This window comes from Macaca thibetana, chromosome 9 (genome assembly GCF_024542745.1).
Source record: "Macaca thibetana thibetana isolate TM-01 chromosome 9, ASM2454274v1, whole genome shotgun sequence".
Taxonomy (NCBI): domain Eukaryota; kingdom Metazoa; phylum Chordata; class Mammalia; order Primates; family Cercopithecidae; genus Macaca; species Macaca thibetana.
The window spans coordinates 109,819,325-109,839,117 of NC_065586.1; the positions used below are offsets into that span (position 1 = coordinate 109,819,325).

Consider the following 19,793-nt stretch of genomic DNA (forward strand, 5'->3'; position numbering starts at 1 on the left):
ATAGGCTGCAGCCCACCACTTCTTTCAAAGGCTCTGTGGTTTCTTTCAGCTTTCCTATTAAGTTCCTGTGTTGCTTCTTGGAAAAAAGTACACAGCATGAATCTCTACACACTATTTTGTCTTCCCAAGTGAGAGAGGCATGCTAACAATGCCTCCAATCTGCCATCTTGGGAAAAAAATCAGTTGCTTTTCTTTTGCTGCTTTGAAAATTTTCTTCTTATCTTTTTTGACTCTTACCAGTGTTTGTAATGTGTCTCAGTGTAGACCTGTTTATGCTCGATCTGTTTGGGGTTCTTTGGGCTTCATGAATCTAGATGTTCATTTGCCTCTCCAGATTTTCTGTCATAATTTCTTTAAATAAACTTTCTACCCTTCTCTCCTTGCTCCTTCTGAGACATCCATACTGCATATATTCATTCATTTGATGGTCCCATAAGTTCCATAGGCTTTTTTCACTCTTTTTCATTCCTTTTCTTTTTGTTCCTCTGACTGGTTAATTTCAAATGATCTGTTTTCAAGTTCACCTGACTCTTTCTTCTGCTTGATCAAGTCTGCTGTTGAAGCTCTCAATTGAATTTTTTATTTCAGACCTTGTATTCTTCAGCTCCATAATTTCTGTTTCATTCATCTGTATGGTTTTTATCTCTTTGTTGAACTTCTCATTTTGTTTATCTATTGTTTTTCTGATTTCATTTAATTGTCTCTCTGCTCTCTTGTTCCTCACTGGGCTTTTTTAAGATGATTATTTTGGATTCTTTGTCAGGTAATTCATTTTTGGGGGGTCAGCTACTGGAGCTTTATTTTGTTCCTTTGGTGGTGTCATATTTCCTTGATTATTTGTGTTCTTTGAAGCCTTGCATTGTGTGTTCACATTTGAAGAAGCAGTCACCTCTTCCCATCTTTACTGACTGGCTTTAGGAGAGAAAGACCTTTGCCGGTGAGCTCAGCTAGAGATTCTGGGGATCTCTCACACCTTTTCTATGGATATACCTGCTCCACACCTCTTGATCCCTCTTTGGGATTATATGCATTTTCTCAATCCTGCAAAGCCAGACCTCATGCTAAAAGCCTCCTCTTTATTCCTTAGGGTAGTATCCTGAAATGTTCAAAGTTTCATGTCTTCTCTCAATCCATCAAAGTTGAGTTGGCTGCTAGTATCCATACCTGCTGTTGAGATCCATGCATCATCTGTGGTTGTATGCAGACTGTTGTGCACTGAGGTACACATCAGCTGGCTGAAGAGGTCCATAGGCCAGTCGTCCAGCAGAGTTTATGGGAGGGTCTTAGGGTAGAATGCATGAGCTGGGTAGCAGAAGCTACAGCTGACTGTTGATAACCGTACACTCTTTGCACTCCTGCTTTTTCTCCTTGCTCCTAGCTGCCCCAGATGATTCAGCCATGCTATTCCCCTCAGTGTTCTGGGTGGGATGAGACAGAAGTGGGTCTCCTAGACAACATCCTGTTAGGCTGGGAAAGGTGGGTGCGCACTTCACTTTCACCTCCCCCATGGGAGAATTGTGAGCTGGAGGGACCTCTGCCTGGCACTGAGCTGTGCCACCTTAGGGGAGAGGTGATGTGGGTAAAGTGAACTGCTGTTATTATACTCTTTGATGCATCCAATCTTAGATTTTTTGCTTCACCAGTGTGCTGAAACCTCTCAGTGGACTTCTGTGGCCTCACAAAAGTATTCTTGTCCAAAGGTGTAGTTGCCAAAATCAGTATTTCTATAGAAGAATGAAAACTGGAACCTCCTATTCTGCTATCACACTGACGTTTCTTCTGTCTTTTAAAAATAGTGGCTATATTGTTTTGTCATCATATACCCTAAATTCAGCCTTTAAGATTAACTTTTGGAAAAGGGCCAACTTGGTTAACACCACATGTCAAAGTTAGTGTCTTTGTCTGGTGGATTTTTTTAAAAACTTTGACTTATTAGTTTTGAAAATATGTGTGTATGTATTGTGTTAATAACAATCTGTGTTGAAAAGTAAGTCTACATAAAGGAGACAAAAGAGGCTATCTGGTGTTTTCCGCGTGTGTGGCCTTACGATTATCTCCTCTGTGGGTTATCTCCATTTTGAGAAACTTTGGGTTCTAATCTGGAAAATCTGCCTCCCAACCAGATACACATTGGTGGTGATGAAGGGAGGCTCACGATGTGTTGAGAAACAAGTTGACCATCTGACTTCTCCTGGTCATTGTAGAGACCTGGCAGTAGGACTTTCCCTTCTTCTTAGCTCCCTCCCTTCTTCCCAGTTCACCCTCAGATAAGCTGGAAGGTGAAACCGTAATGCCATTCAGAGTGCAAGGCCACTAGGTCGTCGCTTCGCCTCCTGGGACACCTCCTTCTGAACTGCATTCCTTCTTCTCTCCACCTCCAAAAGTCATTACTTGTTGTGCTTAGTGGCACAAAATATTCTGTAAAATAGATGCCTTCTTTTTTCCAACTTAATGATAGCATCCCTTGGTGAGCCCTAACTGGAATACAGAACTGCACCTGACAGCCATGGCCTGCTCAGTGAAGTTGCTTAGCGATTGTATCAGAGGCATTTGAACCAGAGCAACTCCATATGGAATAGGGGCTGGGTAACATAAGACTGAGATCTACTGGGCTGCATTCCCAGGAGGTTAAGGCATTCTTAGTCACAGGATGAGGTAGGAGGTTAGCACAAGATAGAGGTCATAAAGACCTTGTTGATAAAACAGGCTTTGCAGTAAAGAAGCCAGCCGAAACCCAGCAAAACTAAGATGGTGACAAGAGTGACCCCTGGTCACCCTCACTGCTCATTATACACTAATTATAATGCATTAGCATGCTAAAAGACACTCCCCCCAGCACCATGACAGTTTACAAATGCCATAGCAACGTCTGGAAGTTACCCTATATGGTCTAAAAAGGGGAACTTTCTCAGTTCCTGGAATTTTGCACCCCTTCCTTGGAAAATTTGTGAACAGTCCACCTACTGTTTAGCATATAATCAAGAAATAACTATGAGTATCCCTAGTCCAGCAGCCCAAGCTGCTGCTCTGCCTATGGAGTAGCCATTCTTTTATTCCTTTACTTTAATTAATTAATAAGCTTGCTTTCACTTTACTCTATCGACTTGCCCTTAATTCTTTCTTGCACGAGGTCCAGACCCTCCCTTGGGGTCTGGATCAGGACCCTTTTCCAGTAACAGTTGGGACCAGGTAGAAATTGGAGTCTGGAGAAGTTTCCCTTTATTCCTGAAAGTTGATCTGTGATCCTTTCATGTGGAAGGAAACAGGACTTGATTTAGAAGAAATGATTCTAATACTGGCCAGGCGTGGTGGCTCACACCTGTAATCCCAGCACTTTGGGAGGCCAGAGTTTGAGACCAGCCTGGCCAACAGCCTGGCCCTATCTCTACTACAAATACAAAAAAAATTAGCCAGACGTGGTGGTGAGCACCTATAATCCCAGCCACTCAGGAGGCTGAGGCAGGATAATCACTTGAACGGGGGAGGCAGAGGCTGTAGTGAGCAGAGATCACGCCATTGCTCTCCAGCCTGGGCAACAAGAGTGAAACTCCATCTCAAAGACAAAAAAAAAAAAAATGATTCTAATACTGGCTCTGCCTTGGGCCAGCCACATCACTTTTAGCTAATTATTTTCCCTTGGGGTGTGTGTTTCATCCAGCCTTCCATTCAGTTAAATATTTTAGTAAGCACCTTCTGTGTTCCAGCTACCTCTGCCATGATGAACTTATATCGTCTTATGGGAGCCAAACAGCAGAGTGCAAATAGGAAGCCACATACAAAGGCTATGTAGTAAATGAAGACAGAGGGTGGGGGTGGGAAAGGGCCAGGTGGTAAATATTTTTGGCTTTGTGGCCATCACTCAACTCTGTTGTGGAGAGGAAACAGCCATAGGCAGTACATAAATGAATGGACATGGCTGTTTTCCAGTACAACTCTATTTACTGAAACAAGTGTTGGGCCATAGTGTGCTGACTCCCAGACTAGATCAGAAAGGTCCTTAAAATCCGAGGACGTGGCTTTAGATTTGAACTTGTAGTTAATGGGGATCTCTTGAAGATTCTCAAGCTGGAATGTAATTTGATGGAAATCTATTTTGTGTAGAACCATGTAAAAGCATCTGACGGAAAGAGAGCCTAATGCCCCAGGTTGTTGCTGCTTTTGAACTGCGTAGGAGCACTTCGTGACCTGCTAGGAATTTAGGGGGAAATTGTCATGGTTATAAACGTTGACAGACCTTCCACTGTTTCTTGTATGCAGTGAACATAAAACAAAATTGTGGATGCTGGATTAGAAGCTCCCTGAGGGCAAGGACTTTGTTTTCTTTGTTGCCATATGTAGTCTCTGGGATGTAAGCATACTCACATATTTGAATGCATTAATGGGGCAGTAACCCTGAATCTTAAATATGCAAAACTGCTCACCCCTAGGCATAATGGAAAAGCATGTCACCTAATGAGTGTCATTTAAAAATATCACAGTATCAGTGATGCCACTGACCTCATGGCTTGTTTTTTTTTCTTTCCAGATGGCAGATGATCAGGGCTATGTTGAAGAGCAGGGGGTTGGGAATTCAGCAAATGAAGATTCAGTGGATGCTAAGCCAGACCGGTCCTCATTTGTACCATTCCTCTTGAGGTAGGTTTGCTTAATCGGGGACCCTGGACCACATCAGCCTGCCGTGCCTCTGCCATCTCCACCCACCTATGGGGAGGGGGACACTCAGGGAAGGAGGTTCATGCTGAGCATGGGAGGTTTGCACAGGTTCTTGCTAGCCACATACAAAGGCTATGCAGCTGTATGCAGCAACACTAGGGTCCTGCATGCGGCTGTATGCAGCAACACTAGGGTCCTCATGTGCACCCTCTTGTCTGTGGGCCAAGCCCAGGAATGGATAAAACCAAGCATTGGGAGTCTCCTGCTCAGCGGCCGAGTGTCTGGTAGCAGTTCCTAGGAATCAAGGGCTGTTCTCATTAGAGGCGATTTGCAGGCACCTTCAGAACAGAGCTTGGGCTGCTGCTGCCAATGGGACCAAATTTGACAAAAAACACAGAATCCAGGGGCTGAGGGACAGGTTTTAGGGTGACTCACACCTACCCTGTGCCTCCTGCTGCATTCCACTGATGGAAGGGGGATTGCATCCTGTTCATTAGTTCCCGCCTTCCCCTTTCTTGAGTTCACTTTTAAAATCTAAATTTTGTGTTTAATAATATAATAGCTTCATTGATTAAACTCTTGTATGGCTGCTTTGTATTATTGCATTTAGTCTACATAATTGCACATTTAGTTTTATTGTTGTCACCATTTATCAGGTAGGGAAACTGAGGTGCTGTGAGGTTTAGTAGCTTGCCTTTTTGCTGACAGTAAATGATAAAGCTGAGAAACTAAACAATGCCAGCACCACTCACTTAAAGGTTCTGCTGTGTGCTTCCCTTTTAAAAGTAGGGCTAGCTTGGCGCAGTGGCTTACACCTGTAATCTCAGCACTGTGGGAGGCCAAGGAGAGAGGATTGCTGGAGCCCAGGAGTTTGAGACTAGACTGGACAACATAGTGAGAGCCCCGTCTCTACAAAAAAAAGATAAGAAAATTAGCTGGGTGTGGTGGCACATGCTGGTAGTCTGGCTATTCGGGAAGCTGAGGCAGGAGAATCACTTGAGCCCAGGAGATCAAGGCTGCACGGGACCATGACTGCACCACTGTACTCCAGCCTGGGCAACAGAGTGAGACTCTGTCTCAAAAAACAAGTTGTTTTTTTTTTTTAATAAAAAATAAAAGTAGGACTGCAAGGACTTGGAGGAACCCCAGACCCTCCCTTAACCTTGATCATGGATGGACAGTGAGTGGAGCTTCCTGAGAGACAGAAGGCAGCATGAGTCAGACGCATCACACTTCTTTGGATTCTCTAAGCCACGTCTTACCGGGAAAGATGGCGAGGGGGATAAAGGCCGCGGTGAGGGAGTGCTCCCAGGCAGTGCTCAGGAGGGGAAGAGCTGGTGGGGGTGGGCAGCCAGGCTCCCAACACCTCAGAGCAGACCTTGGGTCATACCATCCAACACAGGACTTGGAAAAGTGGGAGAGCCCCAACACTGTGGACCCAGATCCTGTTGTTTGCCAAATAGAGTCAAGAATATCCAATGAAATGACCAGAAAATACAGTTCTGACTCCTGGAACTTTCCAAAACCCTGAGAAATTGGTACAGGCCAACCTACTCCCCAGGGAAAGCCCCTTAGAGCCATGGAGCTTTGCTTATATGTGCTCAAAATAATGTAAAGCTGTGTGTTCCCTTGTGTATTTTAAGGTAACATACACATTTTTGTCAAGATAGTTGCAAAAGATGTAATAATATTTCACTCTTCCCCACCCTTTTTGAGTATTTGACTTCAGCAAGTTGTCTACAAGTGAAAGAGAAACAGGAATCATTTAATAATCATTTTGTAAGTCTTAGTAAAGCCTTTTGATGTACTTCCCAGAAAATATTAAAATAAATGGTGGGCTGTAAATACTGACATTTCAAAGTCATTTCTTTAAATGTATCCAGTGGAATCTACGTCCATAGTGATTTTATAACCACCTTTATCCATTAAAAAAAATACATGAACAGCTCTCCTGTAACAGCTAGAACTTTTATATTTCTTTTTTTCCCTCAAACTTGGTTTTTTCATTCTCTTTTCCTCCACATTTTCTTCTGATGTAATAGATTTAATTGCTTAAAAGTCTTGTTGATCACAGCACATCATATACCTATGTAACATATACACGTATGCGTATGTGTATCCATATACATTTTAAGACAGTTTTCCAGATATCATGAGTATTAAAAGAAAGTTCTCCTAGACTAAGTTACTATTTCAGCTTTAATGAATTCACAGTTGATCTAAAAAATAAATGTTAATATATCATTAATATATTGTCATTCATCAAAATAATTATTAAATAGAAATTACATGGAAGTTACAACTTATAATGGAATGAAGGGGCTTTTAATAAGTTAGTTTCTAAAGAAATGGACAAATAATACTTATTGCTGGAATAAGAAAGAATTTGATATTACCTTTTTCCTATTTTTCATTTTTAGTGATAAGAAGCACTGAGAAATCATGAATAAATACATGAGATGGTAGGAGGTTTGTTGTAGTCATGTCACTTAATTCTTTGAATTCTCTGAATTCCTTCTGAGTTCTGGACCAAAAAATGACAACTTGATTAGGTCTGTCCTTAATTATGTTGGAAGTAAAGAATTGGCAATTACCTAACTTACAAAAGAAATTGTTATTCAGCCTTAAAGGTATTTAATTTTTTTAGTTTCTGGGAAGTACACCAAAAAACTTGTACCTAAACTTTTCAAACAGTTGTAAATTAAATTTGCTCCTCTTTTATTTAGAGGCAGTCTGTTTAACTCAAAATGTTCCAGAAAAGATAATTAAGCATTAATAAACATTTGTCAGTATCCTTTTTTTGATAAAATGCTTTTAAACCATATGCTATTTAAAATATATTTTTGTCAAGACGTTGGAGCTGCTGATGTAGCTCATTCATGTATGAAAATTGTCTGCTCTATAATCTAGTTGACAAAGCCAGTCCCTGTCAAACCAGTTAGCCGTACCACACTTGTTTGCTGTCAGTAAATGTCTGATACCATTTTTCAGTTCAATAAATATGTTATTAGGCATCCTTGTGACAGTCATCTCGTTTCTGAATTCTAAATTCTTTTTTTTTTTTTTTTTTTTGAGACAGAGTCTCGCTCTGTCGCCCAGGCTGGAATGCAGTGGCCAATCTCGGCTCACTGCAAGCTCCGCCTCCCGGGTTCACGCCATTCTCCTGCCTCAGCCTCCCGAGTAGCTGGGACTACAGGCGCCTGCCACCACGCCCGGCTAATTTTTTGTATTTTTAGTAGAGATGGGGTTTCACCCTCTTAGCCAGGATGGTCTTGATCTCCTGACCTCATGATCCACCTGCCTTGGCCTCCCAAAGTGCTGGGATTACAGGCGTGAGCCACTGCACCCGGTCCTGAATTCTGAATTCTTATTCTTGGATAGGTGAACGGATGGATGGAGGGAAGGGAAGAAGGATGCAAGGAAGAATGAAAGGGTACCAAGCCCAGCCCCATGTTGACCTCCTGGAATCAGTGTTTGTTTTGTTGTCATAGGACTGATAGGGTTTGGCTCTGTGTCCCCACCTAAATCTCATCTCAAATTGTAATCACCGTAATCCCTGTGTGTTGAGGGAGAGACCTGGTAGGAGGTGACTGGATTATGGGGGTGGTTTCCCCCGTGCTGTTCTGGTGATGGTGAGTTCTCACGAGATCTGATGGTTTTATAAGTGTTTGACGGTTCCTCCTACACACACTCTGTCTCTCCTGCTGCCATGTAAGACGTGTCTGCTTCCCCTGCCACCATGCTTCGCCTTCCACCATGATTCCCCAGCCATGTGGAACTGTGAGTCAATTAAACCTCTTTTCTTTATAAATTACCTAGTCTCGGGTAGCATCTTCATAGCAGTTTGAGAACAGACTAATACATAGGAGTCCAGCTCAACAATAAAAAATCTTTGGAAATACTAAGGGGATGAAAAAGGCAAAGGCATTAAACAAGAACCATCATCACTTCCATTTCATTCTATTATATATTTTTAATACAATTTTCAGTGTATACAAGCATACTTTGTTTTATTGTGCTTTGCAGATACTGTTTTTTTTGTTTGTTTTTTGTTTTTTGTTTTTTTGAGACAGAGTCTCACTCTGTTGGCCAGGCTGGAGTGCAGTGGTGTGATTTGGCTCACTGCAGCCTCCACCTCCCAGGTACAAACGATTGTCCTGCCTCAGCCTCCCAAGTAGCCAGACTATAGGTATACACCACCACGCCTGGCTAATTTTTATATGTATTTTAGTAAGGACAGGATTTTGCCATGTTTCCCAGGCTGGTCTTGAACTCCTGACCTTAAGTGATCCACCCCCCGTGGCCTCCCAAAGTCCTGGGATTACAGGCATGAGCCACCACACCTGGCCCAGATATTGCATTTTTAATAAATAGAAGGTTTGTGGCAACCCTGCAAACCTATTGCCTCCATTTTTCCAACAGCATATGCTCACTTTGTGTTTCTGTGTTACATTTTGGTAATTCTCACAACATTTTCAGTTTTTTAATTAGTGTTATATCTGTTACTATGGTCTGTGATGAGTAATCTTTTTTGTTGTTGTTGTTCAAACCCAGGATAATCTCTGTAAATGTGATCAGTGATCTTTGATGTTACTATTGTAATTGCTTTGGAGTGTCACAAACCACACCTGTATAAGACAGCGGACTTAAATGATAAATATTAAGTGTGTTCTTACTGCTCCACCCACTGGCCATTCCTGTCTCTCTCCTTCTCCTTGGGCCTCCGTATCCCCTGAGACATTATTGAAATTGGGCCAATTAATAACCCCACAATGGCCTCTAAGTGTCAAGTGAAAGGAAGAGCAATATGTCTGTCACTTTAAATCAAAAGCTAGAAGTGATTCAACTTAGTGAAGGCATGTCGAAGCCAAGACAGGCCGAAAGCTAGGCCTCCTGTGCCCAACAGCCAAATTGTGAATGCAAAGGGAAAGTTCTTGAAGGAAATTAAAAATGCTACTGCAGTGAACACATGGATAATAACATTATGCTTATTATTGCTGACTTGGAGAAAGTTTGAGTGGTCTGGATAGAAGATCAAACCAGCCCCAACTTTTTCTTAAACGAAAGCACAAGCCAGAACCAGGCCCCAACTCTGCAATTCTTTGAGGGCTGAGAGAGGTGAGAAGGCTGCAAAAGAAAAGTCTGAAGCTAGCAATGGTTGATCCATGAGGTTTAAGGAAAGAAGCCTTCTCCATAAAGTAAAAGTTCAACATGAAGCAGCAAGTGCTGATGTAGACGCTATAGCAAGTTATCCAGAAGATCTAGCTAAGATCATTGGTGAGAGTGGCTACGCTAGACAGCAGATTCTCAATGTAGACAAAACAGCCTTCTATAGGAAGAAGATGCCATCTAAGATTGTCCTAGCTAGAGAAGAGAAGTCAATGCCTGGCTTCAGTGCTTTATAAGGACGCTTGACTCTCTTGTTAGGCAGACTGGTGACTTTTAAGTTGAAGCCAATGCTCATCGACCAGTCTGGAAATCTTAGAGCCCTTAAGAATTATGCTAAATCTACTGTTTCTGTGCCCTATAAATGGAAGAACAAAGCCTGGATGACACCTGTTTATAGCATGGTTTACTGGATATTTTAAGCACACTGTTGAGACCTGCTGCTCAAATTAAAATAAGATTCCTTTCATTGACATTGCACCTGGTCACCCAAGAGCTCTGGTGAAGATGCAGAAGGAGATTAATGTTTTTATGCCTGCTAAAACATCCGTTCTGCAGCTCATAGATCAAGGAGTAATTTCAACTTCCAAGTCTTATTACTTAAGAAATAATGTCTTACTATTTGAGAAATATTATTTCAGAAATACATTTTATAAGGCTATAGTTGCCATAAATAATGTTGGGAATAACATTATAGTGTTACCTTTGATGGATCTGGGCAGTTAATTGAAAACCTTCTGGAAAGGATGCACCATTCTAGATGCCAGTAAGAACATTTGTGATTTATGGGAGGATGTCAGAACATTAATAGGAGTTTGGAAGAAGTTGATTCCAATCCTCATGGATGACTTTGATGGGTTCAAGACTTCCTTCAGTGGAGGAGGTAACTGCAGATGTGCCTGTTGTGGTGGAAATAGCAAGAGAACTAGAATTAGAAGTAGACCTGAAGATGTGGCTGAATTGCTGCAATCTCATGATAAAACTTGAACAGATAAGGAGTTTCTTCTTATGAATAAGCAAAGTAAGTGGTTTCTTGAGATGGAATCTACTGCTGGTGAATGTGCTGATATATTTTTGAAATGTACATTTAGAATATTACATAAACTTAGTTGGTAAAGCAGCCACAGAGTTTGAGAGGATTGACTTGAATTTTGTGTGTGCTTTAACTCTTTTTTATTTTCTTTTAATTTTTTTTTTAACACTTTTGTTGAGGGCTGACTTTCAACAGATTGCAGTGAGGGAGCTGCTCTGCTGCGTACAAAACCCCAACCCGGAAGCAGGTCATCTTTGAATGGTTTAGTGCCAGGTTCCCCACGAATGTGCATTGCGTGATGGGCGAGGGGACAATCACCTTTCTGTTGACTTGAATTTTGAATGAAGTTGTGCTGTGAATAACGTGCTATCAAACAGAATGGCATGCTACGGAGAAATTGTTCATAAAAGGAAGAATCATTTGATGCAGTGAACTTCATTGCTGTCTTATTTTAAGAAATTGTCACAGCCACCCTAATTTTCAGCAACCACCACCAGATTAGTCATCAGGCATCAGTGCTGAGGCAGGACCCTCCCCACCAGCCCAGCGATTACAACCCACTGAAGGCTCAAATGATTGTAGCATTTTTTAGCAATAAAGTATGTTTTAATTAAGATATGTATTTTTTGACATAATGCTGTTGCATACACTCAGACTGGTGTATCGTGTGAACATAACTTTTCTACCCACTGGGAAACCAAAAAAGTCAGGCGACTCCATTTATTGCAATACTTGCTTTCCTGTGGTGGTCTGAAACCGAGCTGGCAGTATATCTGAGTTGTGCCTGTATTTGAATTTGGAACAGCCCAATGTGGTCCCACATACCCCCATTACTAATGACATACTTCACCTTTATCAGACCCGCGTATAACTAAGAAGCCCCACCACAGTGCCTGATTCAAGGAGACTCACAGATACATCTTATTTGTCTCTTTGTGGATGACCCGGAGCTTTCATCACCCCGTGAGGTTCAGAGTGGGTGAGAACGTCTGCCCTTCTTTTACACGGTGGGAGATGGGAGAGTGGGCAAGGGAAAAGTGGTATCTCTGATAGACCAGTTTTAGAAAAAAAGTGTAAGTGGCAGTTGAGGACCTGACCATTTATTCTTCCCTTAAGACTGTGCACCTCTGGGAAAGTTTTTGAGTACCTTGCTGGAAGTCTTCTGCCTGAAAGACCTTTTATTTTGCAAAAATAGATGTGGTCTGTGGTATGTCCCCCCCACCCCTCAGCTTTAAGTCGTTTGGAAAGATAAATAAGCCTGGAGGGTCGACATTCTGGTCCACTCTACCTTTTTCATAGCACGACTGATGTTGATGTCATTAAAATAAACAGTATCCCGAGGTCCTCCCTGCAGTTTGGTCCTCCCTGCAGTTTCAGGAGTGCCATGTGACCCACTGACAGATATGGGGTACGATGCATGGGAGTGCCACTGGCTCCTCTGGATGTTCCTTGCAGCTGATGGTGCCTCCCACACCCCCCACACAACCTTCCCTCCCTCCCATCCCATTCCATCCCATCCCATCCCACCCCATTCCAGCCTCCTTCTCTAAGGAGCTCAGGATCACTGTTAGGCAGTGGAGGAGGCAGTGGCATCTCTGACCTGTCACTAATCAAGGACCAGATTGCCCACCTGCCCACCCCTGGAGACATGAAGGATCCTGGGTTGCAGAAAGAAATATCCCCTTCCCCAGAAAGCCGGGGTGGGACTCACAGGTCTCAAATATTAATAGTTTCAAGCCCCTAGACTTGTCTTGGCCTTTTTTTGCCTCGCAGCCACTAGATGGCAGGACAGCATTGTTTTATCTCCAGTCTGTAGGCACTAAAAATCCAGCCTGTTCTTTAAAAAAAATATTTAAGGTTTTTATAATTTTCTGATTATTGAAGAACATGTGGAAAACACGGAGAAGCACAAAAAATTCAAAATATTTTAAAATTAGTAAAGCATTCAGGTTTTTAGTTATTTAGAGGAAATCATTATGAGGCCAGTCCGTATTCATTTATGAACCATAGTTTATAGAACAGGGTCTAGGGTCCTCCTTGCACTTGAAGAAGGTTCTCTCTTGATGTAAATATAACCCTATAGTCCTTGCCCCAGATATAAAGTCAAAGTTTTAACCAAATGCCTAGGCGCAGCTACAGAAAATAATAGCGAATTGCTGAATTGTAGGACACAGCCTTGGAGCTGTGGCAGGTTGGGGAGGGAAGGATAAGGAAGGACTGGAAGAGGAGCTGAAACTTGAGTTGTCAGGAAAAGCAGGGGGGTATCAGGGGACCGGTGGAACCTCAGGGCCAGGGTGGAGATGATTCAGGCAAGGCCACCGACATAGCTTCTGCCTCAGAAAGTGGGCAGAATCTGCTGGACAGGGTGAGTTTGGTCTTCATAGCATAGGCCACAAGGAGCCATTGTAGGTCCAAGGCCAAGCCCTGGCCAGCAGCAGCCTAGAAGATGTTCTCTCCTAGGAACCTGAGAAATCGGAGGCTCCCTTCTGAACTCTGCTCAAGGTCAGAATTTAGGAAAAGGAAAAAACGGGGAAGACAGGTTTCACGCAGTCTCAGATTTCCCCTGGGCCTCCGTGGAGTCTCGTGTGTCTCTGCTGAGGAGTTTGTTTACCCTTCTGGTTTCCCAGTGGAAGAGCGCAGAAGAAAAGATCTATTCTCAACATTTGCTAAACTTCCTATTTTCCAGGCACTGGCTCGGATCACATGGGTTTTACCCTTGGCATCATCTGTGTTTTCCAGCCTTTGTCCCCTGGAGGGTGGCTAATAAATGCCACTTGGTTGTAATTCTCTCTCCTGGAGGCATCTTGGGCTTCTCTTCACCAGTGAGTGTTATATGTAAACACATCCCTATAAAAAATATGTTATTTGTATAATTATAAGGAAGATCCAAGTGGCAGGCTTTTTCATTTGGAGAGGGGTTAAAAACTGTTTTAGAAGACACAATGCTTTGGAATCAGAGACAAGCACAAAGAAGGCAGACCTTAATTCATTCCAAAGAATATGTTTCAAGTTAAGCAAAAATTGTGCCATGATGCCCATTGATTGAAAGGGGCCAGATCTGGGCCCACGAAAAAATATATGAACATTGAAATTTATGCAGGGCATTTACTTTTCAATAAAGGAAGGATTCAAATTCAGCTGCCAGAAAATTAGAGACCTGTCTCCCAAATTTGTACATAGAGAATGATAAAGATTTAATGCTGTATTTGAAGCAGTGATGACACTATGTAAAATAATAGAAGTAGCAAAGTTGAGTGAGACAACCGGGGTTCAGATCCTGGCCCTTCTTCCCACTTACTGTTTGAGAGACTGTAGCAAGTCACGTGACCTTCCTGTGCCTCAGCTTCCTTATCTGCAAAATAGAGATATTAATTTCTGCCCACAGGATTGTTATAAGAATCAGAGTAACTGTCAGCTTCCTGAATTTCCTGAATGTGCCTACTGAGGAAGAAATCATAGAATCATGATTTTAACACTGGGAGAACCCCTAATGTAACTTACCTAATTCCCTTCATTATAATCAAGGAAAGGAAGACCAGAGAGGTGAAGCGTAGCCACCCAACAAGACCAGGACCGCGACGCAGGCCTAACTTGTGGTCCAGGGCTTCCCCCCAGCATCAGGTGGCACCCATGACTGTGGTGGCATCAGGCTGTTCATCTACATTAATCCACCCACAGAGTGGTTGTTTCCTTCCACCCAAGTGGGTCAGCAAATTATCTTCATGTACACAGCCTCCTCTCTGCTTCACTTTGGCGGAGGAATGGTATAGGGATAGCTGTCCCAGCAGGGCGAGCAATGGACTTTCCAGTGGCGGAGGAATGGCATAGGGACATCTGTCCCAGCAGGGTGAGCAGTGGGCCAGTGAAGAGGGCCAAGTGCACATTTCAGGACCAGCAAGCGCAGGACACCAAAACGTAGGTGGAGGTCTAAGAATGGCGAAGCTGTAGCTTCTGCATCTGTGGGATACCTCCAGTTCTTTTCAGTTATTGCTCTTCTAGAGGGGAAAAATTAACTCTAAAGTGAAAAGGTAAGGTAAATCATCAGCTTTTCACAGTCATAGAAACCTAGAACACTATTAGCAGAGAAAAATTAAACCTAGTAATAGAAAGTACTATGAAAACATAACCAGTTGCTTCTCACATGAACATGTGATCACAGATAGGGAATGTGAGCATGGCATTGCATGTTTAACCCCTGAGCTGCTGGCTTGCTTTCTCTCAAGGATCTATGATGGTGGGAATTTTGTTTGTTTTGTTTTGAGACGGAGTCTCACTCTGTTGCCCAGGCTGGAGTGCAGTGGTGTGATCTCGCCTCCCTGCAACCTCCACCTCCCAGGTTCAAGCAATTCTTGTGCTTCAGCCTCCCGAGTAGCTGGGACTACAGGCACATGCCACCACTCCTGGCTAATTTTTTTTTTGTATTTTTAGTAGAGACAGGGTTTCACTATGTTGGCCAAGCTTGTCTCAAACTCCTGACCTTAGGTGATCTGCCTGCCTCGGCCTCCCAAAGTGCTGGGATTACGGGCATAAGCCACCCTGCATGCCAGTGGTCAGTTTTAAGGGGAAAAGATGGGTGGAGTGATTAAGTAAGGACTGAAGTATATTAGCTGTTCTAATGCTGGACCCTGTAGCCGTAATACAGACCTATTGTATCTTCCACTCAGTCTATTAGGCTATTTAAAGACAATTCAGCCTTTTTCCTCCCCCTACCCCGGATGATTTGTTTTAAAGTCATTTATCAATTTTTATTGTCAGGGACCCTACTTTTTTTTTTTTTTTTTTTTTTTTTTAGGGGAAGGAGGGAAATGTGGAGGTTGATATGTTTTGGTGAGGGGAATGTATTCTTCTCCTTAGCCTCTTTTAAACTGAGTTTGCTTCCCCATGTCTGTATTTTTGCAACTGAATTGCAGAGAAAAAATGTATAGAGCGAATTTTCTCTCTTGTTCACAGACCTGAGGATGGCAGATGTTCGAGAGGCTTGTGCAGAGTAGCAGGTGTCATAAGCTCATTCTATCAGCTTCACACCCTTTGTAGACTGTGGTCCTGAACCAAGAAATTGAGAAAAGCGTTGCGGAGAAGTTCACTTTATAAGTGTTTTGTTTTTATGTGTTCGCATTTTCCTTGTTACGTTTGGAGGGTTGAGATGGGGAAATACAGCAACTCCTGGATTGTTTACTTTATGCAAGATCATTGAAAAATGTTTGTATGCCTCGTTTGAAAATGAAGAGCTTTGGTATGCTTCCATGGTCTCCTATTATTTTTATTATTCACTTGAGTGCTTTTAAAGGAAAAACATAACCTAACGAACCTGAACTCTTTACTTCACCACCCACTTCCTGTTTTTGTTGATTAACTTACATATAGTTTGACATGTTTTGCTGTCATGTGAGTGCTGTTTTGCGGCCTGTCGTAGATTTGGCACTTCAGTGGGTTGACCGTGAGTGACGCTCATCCGCTTTAACTCTATGACGGTTTGTTCTGTTGACACTCTGTCTCTTGCTCAGCTATTCCCCTGTTTCCGATTTTTCACTCTTAAAGATTGTGCTCCTGGCTGCATGTTTATGAAAATTGGTTTGTTTTTTTCCTTTGGACCCCATGTGCACAGACAGTTGCTTGTTTCCACAGGGAGCCATCCCAGGGTTGGGGAGTGCTACAATGGGGAACCGGGGCATTTCTGCCGGTCAGCAGAGAAGGGAGAGGCCAGTGTGACCTTCCCAGCCCGAGTTTGAATGGTCCTATGGAAAACTCCAGCGTGCAGTTCACTGCTGATTCAGTCACAGGCCTTCAGGGCCAGGCGGCCTGTGCCAGTCTTATCCCCTGCTGAGCTCCGAGCATGTTGAGTTTTTATTATTACAGAGAAGAAGGAAACTCACTACCTGTCGTCTCAGGGCACAGCCTAGTTCTGATGCAAAGGGAACTGTTTTCGGATGGAGACACTAGGTACTACCTTCACTCTTTCTTTTCTTCTCTGTCTTGCTCTGTGCCTTGGTATGATAGGACCGTGGGGATGCCCTCTGTTGAGATGTTGAGACCATGAATGAATCATCCCAAAAATATTTAGACAAAGCAGCTACGAAAACCAGAGCTCTAGTTCCGAATGAAACAGCTCTGGGGAAATGTGAGCCTGGTGGTGTGTTTACTTTCATGCTGATGAATGTCTGCAGGCAGATAGAGCTACTGGGAATCCTATTCATGGTGATGCTTTAGAGAATTAATCGCGGTGGGCTTCTTGCATGCTTATATTCCTTTCCAAATATAGAAAGGCATAATTCACATTTTGAGTAGCCTGGGGGATCCATAAGAGGATAAAACCTGTATTTATCCACTCCAGTGATGGGGAAAATTATACTTGCACCCGGAGTGGATTGTAAAAATCTGTTGTACTCTTTCTAAGGTTTTTCACTTCTTTGTAAAGTAGGCAGAATATTTTTATCCTATAATGTTTTCTGATACAAGTTGCTGTAGGCTCTTCAAGGAGGCCTTTTTATCTAAATAATCATGAGAGCTTGGTTATAATTTTTTGACTCTTGAGTTTGTTGTAGTGAAAATGACTGAGTTGAGCTCACACTGTGAAATTAGAAGTTGCAAGAAATGGCTGTCTACCGACGAAGTTAGGACAGTCTGGTTCCTTCCTGATAGTTGATGCTGGCATTATTTGTGTTCCTAGCAGAGATTTATGCTTATCTGAACACATCTGGAAACAAAGATAATGGTGCTTGCCCATATTGGCAAGAAAACTCAACATGAAGAAAGAGTTGGGGTGGTTAGGAAGCACTGGATTCAACCTGCTCTGTTAATTAACTTTCCTTTGCATTTTAGTGCACACTGAAGTGCACTGAATAAGTCATTCTACCATGATATTGTAGTGTGTTGTGATCTTGCTTGTCTGGTCCTGAGCATAGTGATTTAGCAGCCAGGTTTCTTTTTTTAAATCTGCAGTGAATTGTGGAACACAGAAGCTTTTAAGCGGATTTAGAACTTTCAATTCACTGCTCTGGTTTATCTTGGACTTTGCACTTAATGGCAGATTCTAAAACAAGAATCAGATGTTTCTTCGCAAAGTAATCTTAGTAAAAGTCTTCAGAATGTAAAAAGGGCCAAAGTAAAGGTAGTTGCATCAGCAGTTAGCAAAGAGAGGAAAAAGAGGAGGATGGATAGAATGGGCAGTGATAAACTCTGGAGGAAAAAATACCCTGACCAGTTTTATTTGCCTTATCTTTCTTTGCCTCTCGTCTGCACTTTGCAGAATCAGTGGGATAATTATTGTTAATTCAATTTGTAAAGTGTAAGCCTATAAAAATACTCATACTTCTTCGTGGTGACTTAAAAAATATCTGAAGTGGTTCCTCCACCGTTTGTATCGTTCATCAGCTTCCGAAGAAGGACTTATTCCCATTGATCTGGACTTGAAAGAATCTCAGCGGCCTTTTCCTCCTGCCTCCCCTTTTGGCAGGGTACAACAGTTCTCACATGCTTCAACATCTTCTGCTGTGAGGTCCTAGGAACCCGGAGAAACAAGAACAGCCACTTTTAGAAAATCATGTCTTTGGGGATGATCGCCAGCCGAGGAAGTTTCTAATCTGAACCTTTGAAAGCATTTTATTTTCTTTCTTATTCCCTCCCCAGCTCCCACCCCTGGGAGAACCTGCTGGGCTGAGCTATGGACTGTTGTCTTCTTTGTGCCATTGGCTAATTAATTAGCACAGTCTCCTGGGAGCCCTTGAGGCCCTTTCTGCTGTCCAGTAGCAGTTGTTTATCTGATGATCTGCTTGGTTCCAGCAGCTGATTTCCAAACAGACAGTAACTCTGTTTGCTGCTAGGACTGGGATTACAAAGCATGCCTCCTCTGACTGTGCTGAGAGTGAATTACTGCTCACACCCAGGCTGCCCCGGGGACTCTACACAGTTTGTTACAAAGGAAGGAGACTCTAAGGATGACACTGCCTGCTGGGGCATTTCCTGGAAGGATTTTGGTGGTGGCATTAAAGGAATTTCCGTTTAATGTTCAGCTTAGCGGTCACTGCTAGGAGACCTTGCAGGTTTCATGGAGAGTTGTAAATTGCCCCGGTGGCCCTAAATACACCTCAATGCTGCAGAGGGGCACCTTCCAGAGTCTGTGCTTCCTGAGGTATGTCAGGTTCCATCTTCTGTCCAGGAACCAAGGAGCCAAAAGGCTGTGCACAGCTGGAGAGGTGTTTGATACAGTGGAATGAGCTGGTGTTCTCTGCCCCACACAGGAGTGCACATCGGCACCGTGCAGGAATGTGTGGCCAACATCTTCCATCAACTTCTCTGCTTCCTCGGGCTCTGGAAGTAGGTGAGGGGCTTGAAACAAGATCAGAGACAACAATGAAAGGTCAGAGCCAAGAGGGCCCATGCAGTGGACAGACAGGCTTTTGTCTTGACCCTCAAGCTTCAGAGGGTCCGAGATGCTCAGACCCTCTGCTGCTGCCATTGTTCTGCACGTTGCTTTTGTTCTGTGCTTAACGCTGCTTACTGGAGATCGTCCCAGGAAAATGCCCACGCCCGACCTGAGACTCATTCTGTAGGTCTAGAGCAAAGCACAGGAATCTGAATTTTAACAAAGATGAGAAACTCTGGAATAGGAGACTTGGTGTTACACCTCGGAATGAATCTAGGCTCTATTCCTCTCTAGCTTTGTAATTTTGGACAAGCTGATTTCATCTCTCTGTGAAATGGAGTTAATACCTCATAGAAGATTAAATGAGATAATATATGTAAAGCGGTAAATGATGAAAAAGTGACATTATGTATTGATTCTTGTTGTTATTGCTGACACAGAGGAGTAAGAAATTTAGAAGACTAGGCAGAGGGATAAAGTCACAGTGAAAAATAGAAAAATGGGGCGTCTAGGGAGCCCTCTTAATTAGCACAAAAAATTATGAATCCAGTGATCTTCAGAATAAGCCAGATCTTGAAA

General features: G+C 42.9%; 1 protein-coding gene across 4 annotated transcripts in view; it reads left to right on the plus strand.

The window, feature by feature from the left end:
* Positions 1 to 19,793, plus strand: part of CASP7 (caspase 7) — a 61,730-nt gene that overhangs the window by 23,471 nt on the left and 18,466 nt on the right. For all 4 annotated transcript variants that reach the window (XM_050802701.1, XM_050802700.1, XM_050802702.1 and 1 more), the window contains exon 2: positions 4,526 to 4,635. In XM_050802701.1, coding sequence (XP_050658658.1) covers positions 4,526 to 4,635 — 110 coding nt within the window. The remainder of the gene's footprint in view (positions 1 to 4,525; positions 4,636 to 19,793) is intronic.